General features: G+C 43.2%; 2 protein-coding genes across 2 annotated transcripts in view; one reads left to right on the forward strand and one right to left on the reverse strand.

Moving 5' to 3' along the window:
• T265_05537 (hypothetical protein) overlaps positions 1-47 on the forward strand; it is a gene marked incomplete at both ends in the record, with an annotated part of 6,877 nt that extends 6,830 nt beyond the window's left edge. The window contains one exon of the mRNA XM_009170571.1: positions 33-47. Coding sequence (XP_009168835.1) covers positions 33-47 — 15 coding nt within the window. The remainder of the gene's footprint in view (positions 1-32) is intronic.
• Positions 1-2,736, reverse strand: part of T265_13801 (hypothetical protein) — a gene marked incomplete at both ends in the record, with an annotated part of 5,254 nt that extends 2,518 nt beyond the window's left edge. Inside the window, 2 exons of the mRNA XM_009170581.1 lie at positions 6-138; positions 2,618-2,736. Coding sequence (XP_009168845.1) covers positions 6-138; positions 2,618-2,736 — 252 coding nt within the window. The remainder of the gene's footprint in view (positions 1-5; positions 139-2,617) is intronic.
• Between the last annotated feature and the right edge of the window lie 6,520 nt (positions 2,737-9,256).

The raw sequence follows: 9,256 nt of genomic DNA on the forward strand, positions 1-9,256 counted from the left end.
CCGACCTCCGCCTCTCGACTTCCCCTGTCTAGGCTTGGGCAACCTAGCGGTGTCCCAGCCCTCGTGCTTCCTTCGGGTGGCATGGCAGCTAGGCACCGAAAGGGTGCTACAGCTGGACGCTTTCTTTTTTCTTTCTCACTGAAAGTTCAAGTAACCGATTTCGATGATCCACAGTACCGCTTCGTGCTCCGTGATCCTTGTAGTTCAAAATTCCTCTTCGATTCAACTACATTGTCGACTAAAACACGCATTTTGGGACGGTTAAATGATTTTCGAAAGCTTCGATGTTATCTTACATTTTGCATTGCAATGTAACCGTACAACCCATCCAACCCGATATCCAAAAAAACCTCGGTTCGCTGCCGACAATTGCATTTAGACCACGTATATTTAAACCATCGGGTTTTTACCCAGCTACACTTACTGACTACTTATTGGAAGGCTTGTTTACTTGAAAATTTTTGTGAATAGTATTTGCTTTAGAGTCGATCGACAACACCAAACGGCTGGGGTCATCATTGAGGTGAGATGGTTTGATCTGACGTACATAGATACGGGTCTGATGAGATAAATGGACTAGAGATGTTGAAGTAAAACAGATGGTTTCAGAAAGAAAGAACTGCGATGGATGGACTAATCGTGCTTCAGAAGTTACGCTGGGTGGTTGGGACATTTACTTCGTATGCCAAAGGACTGCCTACCTCGCACGAGCTCGAGATAGCTCAGCCAACTTGCTGGCCGAAAGATCTTTGGTTTAGAATCCAACCCGAGCATCTCCACTACTCTTGTCTAGGCTTGGGCAAGACGAGAGTATTTCAGACCTCAGACCTCTTTCAGTTGGCATGGCAGCTAGGCACCGAGAAAGGGCCCTATAACTGATCGATTTGTCTCCCTGTGTTATGTCTTTGAAAACATTCTATAAGTCCCGTTATGTTTATTTTCAAACTCACCCTGGATGTCGTTACACAATACATATTTGAGTTTTACCGCATGGTGTCCTTCACCAGTGAAATTTGGAATGTGATGATCAAATTTGCCTGTAAAAACGTCACGACAGTGATACATGAATTCGCGAACAACTTACTTTCTTTTGTGGCATTCGCATATAGCCCAAATCTCCATAAGCGAATAGTGTAGCAAAACATATTCAATAAACCAACTGTCAGTAGAGATTTACGTATCATAATGAACGAGTGGTTGCGTTAGACGTTTCCCTATTGTTTTTCCGTTGCTGTGTGTTTCACATCAATTACTGGGAACCCTCGTCGCGTCAACACTTGACAGCCTGAATTGCTCACTTGTGCATTGATATTTAGGCACACAGTTCTCCGCTCGTCATTTCTCAAGCCTGATTGCCATTGGAAATGTCGAGTGCAATCTACTCTATCGTGGTAAGAACAAACAACAAAGTCTCATTGCTGCCATCGCTGTTCAGTTTGAGGTTGTTGTGCAACCTGGTTTCCAACATTTGTTGGACCAATATTTTGTTCCTGTAGGCCACTCGGAACGCAACAACATTTGTAAGTTCACTTTGGGCTATTTTGTAAATGTCGCCATTTGTAATAGCATGGGTCGTTCTTTACTCATTCGAGATACTTCGCTTCCTCTGGGCAACTCGTTTTAGCTGAACTAGGGCTCATTAAAGATGGAAAAAATGGGCGTATATGCTCATCAAGAGGTTGTATTGTTCCTTTTCAACCTAATTACTTTCTAATCCATCACAGACCAGTTAATTAGCCTGTTCGCATAAGATTTGTGCTGGAGAGTTTCGCCTAATGATGTAACAATATGTTGAACCTCAATGGGTTTCGATCTGGAAAAAAGTGCAACTCTCAACCTGATTCATCACGAATCCATTGTATCACTCAAGGCACTAATCGTCATTTTACTCAGCGTATCGCATGCCAAGTTCGACGTGAGAACAACAATACGTTGTACTGAAATAGCGGTGCGATTTTTAACCTATCCATTGTGTTGCTGTGCAAAGTAGAGGCTATTCAAACAGTTTCAGGTAGCAATATCAGTTTGTTAATGTCGTCAAACCGTTATACTTTTTTATTCACTATACGTCCTTAGATATCTCACTTTTGGATCTTTAAAATCTCCTATATTTTTATAACAGTTTACACAAAAACATTTGAGTATAAGGAAGACATCAACTCCTGGTTCAATTTTTGAAGTCCCTCAGGCTAAGCAACGACAAGAATGATTTTTGAATCCATTAGGCCGTATAGCTCTGGTCCATAGTTTAGTCGGTAGGTTGGAGCTCAGTAGATAGAGTCTATTGCGTTTGTGGGATCGAACTTCCCGCCGGTCTGGGTTGACAGTGAGAAACGATTTTGCTGATTGATTTCCCTTCGGCCTAAACTATCCACCGACATCCTAACCCAGTCACTTGACCTGACGAAGTTTCAGACCGAAAGCGAGACGTTGCGCACCAATTCAACTACCGATTGGTTCCAAACTTTTCAAAAAAAATTGCAGGTACTGTTCCCAATGATGACAATGAGCAGAGGTTTAAGGACCCATATGAACTAACGGACTCGTTTCGAAAGCTGTGCCGTTCATTTTTCATGCATTCACTTCCAAAGAACCTATAGAGAAGGAGACTACTCACTGAAACATGAGACGGCCTGTGTGCAGCACATTCAGTTGTAGAACATCATAAATGAGAGATTCAGTTGAGTCTCTGGTGAAAACTAAATTGATTTGCAAATGAGTGTATTTCTCGAAAACCTATAGAGAAGGCCTTATCGGTGGAACCCCGGTGTACGCCCACAGGCATGGGATAGTGGATTAGCAGTTTCCAATATGCGAAGCAAAAAACTCCCTTTCACCTAAAGCGACGAGCCAATAAAGCGAATGAACACATTTGTGTTGCTCCTTCTACAGTAAAATAGCAAATTTTCGCGCACCGTTTCACCATGTTCAACTGATAGTGACAATACTGGACAGGGGCTAATCGAAGTAAAATTTGTTGTTATGCATTGATGCTAATCCATAGTGCTGTTTTAAAACCACAAGAATCTCAGAAGTTTCAGGAAAACGCCAACTGTCCACAAAAGTACTTTGTGAGTGCGACACGGTGAGTGATGTATGGGAGTGCTTACGTGTTCCGCCTTTCCTTGCCAGGTGTTATGCGAGTGAACATCCGCTCAGTGATGACATCCAAATGGTCAGCAACTTGAAGCAATCTTCCAAGAAGAATGCTTGCTACACCCCCAAATTTCCTATCTGAACCTTCTTCAATGTTCTTGAGCTGTGGTGCTTTGTTCATTAGCAACCGTGACTCTTTGCAGTTCAAAATTTGGGCATTCTTCTTTCTGTTTTTTTTTTCGCGATAGTTCTTATCTGGCACTGTGGTGTAGATGAAGCATGCCTGACAGTACGAACGTTCGCTGCAGCTAAAATGTATGACTGACAATGCTGGAATAAACAAACCTTTTGAGGTCAAATGTGCTTTCTCCACGGTTAACCAACGATCCCAAAAGTGATCGTGTAGTTAAAAATCCAGCTGTTAGGCTCAATTCGATTTGAAGGATAGATATCTGCTTGACAATTTTCCCAATCCTTTTGCACAAAAGCGAAATTCCCCTCAGGCGTCAATGATGCATAAACGACCTACATTCAGTGTTTACATATTCTGCTTTGCCCCAGGGGATATATCTTTTTGTAAAGCTGAATTAAAGACTTCATGGTTGTTGATTCCTTCCTTTTACAACGCGATTCCCCATTTTTGTTATTTTAGGTTTGCGCCTATGCTACCTTTCTTGTTTTTGACCTGAACATAAACCGTTCTTTGACCTCATGATCAGACGTGGTGTTTAAGTCAGCAAGTGGGTTTCGCTATCATGTTGCCACGTTATCTTGAGCTGGTGTGGTCTTTGGGATCCCGTTAGAAATTATTGGTGTATAGAAGCCGGCGTAGTCCCACGCTTTGAGGTTTGTAAATATTTGTTATTTTATTATTGTACTTATAATACCGCATTTGTAGATTTGCTTTGCCTTTTGGGGTTTCGCGTGTAACCCAACGGACTGCTGGAAACAATCTGGTATGTTGAAGTTTTATTGAATTGTGAAACGAGTGTTTTGGTCGGTAAATAATTAAAGTGTCCTAATTGACTCTGATGATTATGATCAGACTCTAAGGAGTCCCAGTAATCTGAATACCCTCGATTCCTAGGTACCAATCCAAGTTTCAGGACAGGCGGAATTCTTCGAAAATTGACGGATGGTAGAAGCTGAATCGTTCAGCTGTAGCACTCTTTTGATGCCTGACTGTCACCAGAAGCTGGCACGGGGGCTGGGATACTGCCAGGTTACCCAAGCCCAAACAGGGGAAGTCAGGATTCACAGGTCGGGTTTGAATGACGGAACTTTCAGTCGGTAACCCCGCGTTCTTACTACTTAGCCATCTCGCCACCTGTGGCAACTGACAGGGGATATAACAAAAAACAGACAGTAGCTGAGTCAACTAATTATCGTTTTTTTACCGGAAGGCCACAAGCCATGTCAACTTCCAGCTGAATTTTACAGCTGCGCTTGCTCATTTACCTTCCTTCAAACTTCAGTCACTGACCACTATCAGAACATCGAAAAAAGCTAAATATGACTACCTAATTTAGATTTGTGAGTAGCCGATGAATATAACGTTTCTTAGCAAGAATTCTGGATAACTGAATGATAGCTCTAGCCGGCAAATTTTTCTTAGGCGTTTTTGCAGAGGCGATTTTTGCGTGGGCACATTTTGTGTTTTTCAAGCAAATGAGCTGCAAACTTCCTGCTCGGGCGGGAAATTCAACTCACATCTATAACTACTGTTCTGTTGTTCTGCAAATTTCTTTTTTTGTTTGTTTATTCGCAATTTCACCGGTCAACGGGCAGTGACAGAGAATCATAAATGTATAGGGTGGGTTTGATTTGTATTATTCTATCAAGTTTGCACAAACATGTTCTGACGAATCAAACAAGTAACTTTGGAATAAAATATGGTTGCTGTTTCTAGCGAGGTCTTTTTATGTCATGCTCTTGAAAGGGTTACAAAAGCAGCCTTTAAAGCGCAATTCGCTCGCTAACCCATTCTTTCTTCATTCAGAAAGGAACTTTCAGAAAAAAATTTGAAAAATTGTACTGCATTACCAAGTTTAATTTCGAGTTTTTCGCCGAATATCGATGGCGCCGTATTACGTGCACGGTTTGGCAGCGTGTCGTGCGGGTAGCGAAACTGAAATGCCCGGATGTATGCCATTTACTGATCGGATGTCTAGAACGTGAAAAGCTTTTTGCTGTGATCGACCGTTTCCCCTCATTCCGACAGGTTATGCAAATTCAAAACGTGAGAAAGTTTTCAAACGTTTTAAATTGTTGCTCAGCAATCAAGTGTGATGCAAACATCGTAAAGACCTGCGAGGGCACGCCGCTGAAAGATGAGTGCAGTGGGGAAAAACAGGAGCAAGCTACCGACGGATGGGAGGGGAGAAAAGCCTAACAAAAAAGCTTAAACTACAGGTTAAATGATGCAAAACATACATTAATTGTCGTTTGATATGCAAAGCGATACCTTCATCGGAAATACATTAGTGGAACCTTTTCTTATTTGTCATGAGCACAGTTTGCATCGTCTAATGGCTAGCTTTCCGTCGCATCACTCCGGTATTTGGGTATATCCACGAGACTAATTATACAACGGTTGCGGCGGTGCCTCACCGTTCCACCTTCGAAACATCGACAGATGCTTTGAATACGAAATGTTTCTTATAGACGTAACATACTACTTATAAGGTTGCTGAAAATTCTCAGACAGCCCACGACCGGTTTCGCCCTTGATAGGGCTCATCAAATGGGTACGGTCCTCGGTTTTCCCTCAACCTTATGTTCTAATCAAACCGAAATTGCACGAAATTGGCGAAATACACTGATTTGCAAACAGATTTTGTCTTGTGAGAGGCTCACCTGGAGCCCAGCTGAATCCCACGTTTATGATGTTTTTATGGTCGCGGGCTGTGGAAGAATTTTCAGGAATCTTAAGAGTAATATATTGCGTCTATATATGTATCGCGATATCTGAATATCGTACCAACCGAAACATGCGGCGACCTGGTGCGGCATATTTGGTTGCTTAGAATCATTGTAAACAAAAGATTCAGCTGGGTTCCAGGTGAGTCTCCCGCAAAACCAAATTTGCTTGCAAATGAGTGTATTTCACTGAACTATTTCTTATTTTACACATGCATTCCACAATAAGTTACAATACACCGTCAGCGCATTGATGATATCATCTTGATTGGATTGCACCTGAAACGTTCGCACCCTGATTATTTTGTTTATTTTTGATGGTCAGCAGTTGAAACTAGTTGGGATGTGAGATGTGTAGTCTGACACGAGAACACTGAGGGCACACCGGGACAGATCTCAAGTCAACTATATATCTCTCTTGGTTCACCGCCAGGCTTGTAACACTCCGGAGTAGACACGAATTAAAACGCAGGAGGTAGGCCTACATACGTAACGGATGACCCAGCCAACTTAATTTGCATTGCTGGGTGCACTGTTTGAGCAAAGTACAGTCCAAATAGCCAACAATCCGTCTTCTGATCAGCCCATTCCGACGTTATCAGGAAGGTCAGATTCCTGAAAGCAACCTCAGAACGCCCGGAACCTACTGCTCCACCAAAAACTCATCAGGAAAGCCGGCAAGCATCCAGACCAGTCAATCATTCAATCAATTCAGCAAAACCTGATGAGTGTTCTTGCGCGCCACAGAAGCACGACCGAATGTGATCAGCATTCAGGCTTTTCACAGAGGCACGAGCGGTGTTGATGGGTGTTCACTAACGCCTATCAGACAGCCTGGATCAATATCAGAAAGTCCCCTTTAAATAGCTTGGGGCCGTTGTAACTTTTGCTCTCGCACTCGCACTCTCACTCACTCGCTTGTTCGGAATACAGCTGTTGTGTTCCCTTCTGTGAGTCTTTTCTCTCCGACACTAGGCATTGCAGCGGGTCAGCAGCAAATACCACAGATTGACGAATCAGCAGATATAACAGACGTTATTAGTTCTAACCAAATATAGAGACTCGTTTCCTTGATTGCGTGGCCAGTTAGCTCATTTCAACCGATTCCAGCCACACTTTCCAGACATTGGTTATCGAAGATATGAAGATCTTATATCCTGCACCCTGAGTGGTCATGTCTTGCAGTCGTACGACAATGTAGCATCTAATATACAGCCTGTAGTCTGCAGTCCTTTGAGATCCACCGATATGCCTCTTTCAATACACAAATCGCATTAGATCGCAAAAGAAAGTCGAGCTTTGGAGATGTGTATGTCAGCTTCGATCACCACACTACCTTCGGAGATGATGCACATTCCCAAATTGCAGCAATCCGAAATTGCCTTGAATTCTAAGAGGAAATAACCGGTCACAGAAGTGGACGTACAATTGAAGTAGAGGAGCACCAAGGTTATAGCTCGCCTTCATGTGCGCTATTGCTGTTGCACCTGAGGATGAGTGAAGATACGGTCCACACATACCCTTTCCGGTCGGAGCCCTGCTTGTTTCCCTCGTATCTCTTGCTCATATGGGAAACAAGCGAATCAAGGAGTCTGATTACAGAGGGGGAGTCAAACTAGTTTCTCTGTGATCGCCAAACCCACTCGGCACCACCATAGACTCATCTTAGTTGGTTTGGACGTTCCTATTCTTGCGGACAGAGGGGGTATGTTAGGTGAGCACCGACTGAGGATTTCAACTCCACCTGTGAAAAACATGGATGGGAGTTCTTTCGGACCAGTAGCACTGTGACACTTGGGGGATAAAAGGCATTCGTTCATTTCCGAAGCTGTCTGGAGTACCTAGTTCGCTGTACAATCTGTGTCAATCGTTGGGACCAGGCAGTTGCAAATGTTGACCTTTTTTTCGGGATAGGCGCGTTATTATTATCAGTAAATGTTTCGCATTCTCCGCATATCAGCCGGGTAGTTTACACGCATTTCAGAAGTTTCCGGCTTCTTGCATCTCTTTCTGGATCCGCCAAGCTTCTAGAACCGCGGACATCCATGAAGTCTGGCAGTTCCCTGATTGGTATTGTATTCTAGACCGGGAGGAATACGATCCCGAGATTAAGGTAGTTTCATTGGGTTACTCAAAACAATGAAAATCATTTAAATGGATTAGCAACAGACTATATTTAGTATTCGTCCAAGATACACATGAGGAAGCCTTTGTAAAGCCCCTTCGGCTGAAGGGTAAGACAAACCGAAGTTTTGTATGCCAGCCAGCCAACTCTCCGGTTTATCGCACCATACATACAGGTCTGTATCCATTTAAGACAATATTTTGAGGGAGATTAGGGGATTAGACCATACGGGCGAGCATCAAGAAGGGCAAAACTGATAGTGGGCCATTCCAGGCTTTCACAGCCTTATAATATTTGTACCAACTCAAGGTTAGTAGCTATTATAACTGCTGTTGTGTGTCCGGAGTTAACCCGTCAACTCGCGTAAGGTAGAAGCCAAAGTCGAGCACAGGAACAGGTCTTTTTTGCCGCGAAGTAAGGCGGATAAAATGGCATGAATTGGCTGAGACTTTCTCTTCAACCGAATAACCAATAGGAACCAACAGTTATGCACGATCGAGCAAAAAAATAACGAAATGCAACGACCAATAGGAGTCACACGTGAGAGCGGAACGAGGATAAATCAATAGGGACTCAGCACGATGCAATCTGGTGGCTGAACGTGTGGTGACGACAAATATAAGCAGAATGTGAGAATTGACCAGAAACGATCAGTCCGTAGTTAAGACGAAATTTTTAGACAATTAACAGTTCCGTTCTGGTGACAACTGCACCAAGAAATACCCCGCGTTTCACAAGACATTTAGTAAAAAGTTGGATTTTTCCTGCTTCTAGATAAAGAAATAACATGGATTGGACAGTCGATCGTGGCTCCGAATTTATCACGAAATGCTGTAGGCAGGAAAATCGACATCAAGTTTCGGAATACTTTTCAGGTAGGCGTGTCCTACTCTAGTTTATATTTGAACAGCGGAATTTTCGGAGTTGTCCACTGTGCAATGTGTTTAACACTCCGGGGAATGGACGGTCGCCTGATTCGGTATATCTTGCAAATTGCCGGTGTGAGAGTAGTCTTTTGAACGGTTAGCTGAGCAGGTGTTGGAACGTGGTCCTCTTATCAGTCATTTTAGTGCATTGAAGGCCATAGCTTTGATGCAAGAGTGTCACTGATTGAGT

Source organism: Opisthorchis viverrini (genome assembly GCF_000715545.1).
Source record: "Opisthorchis viverrini unplaced genomic scaffold opera_v5_102, whole genome shotgun sequence".
Taxonomy (NCBI): domain Eukaryota; kingdom Metazoa; phylum Platyhelminthes; class Trematoda; order Opisthorchiida; family Opisthorchiidae; genus Opisthorchis; species Opisthorchis viverrini.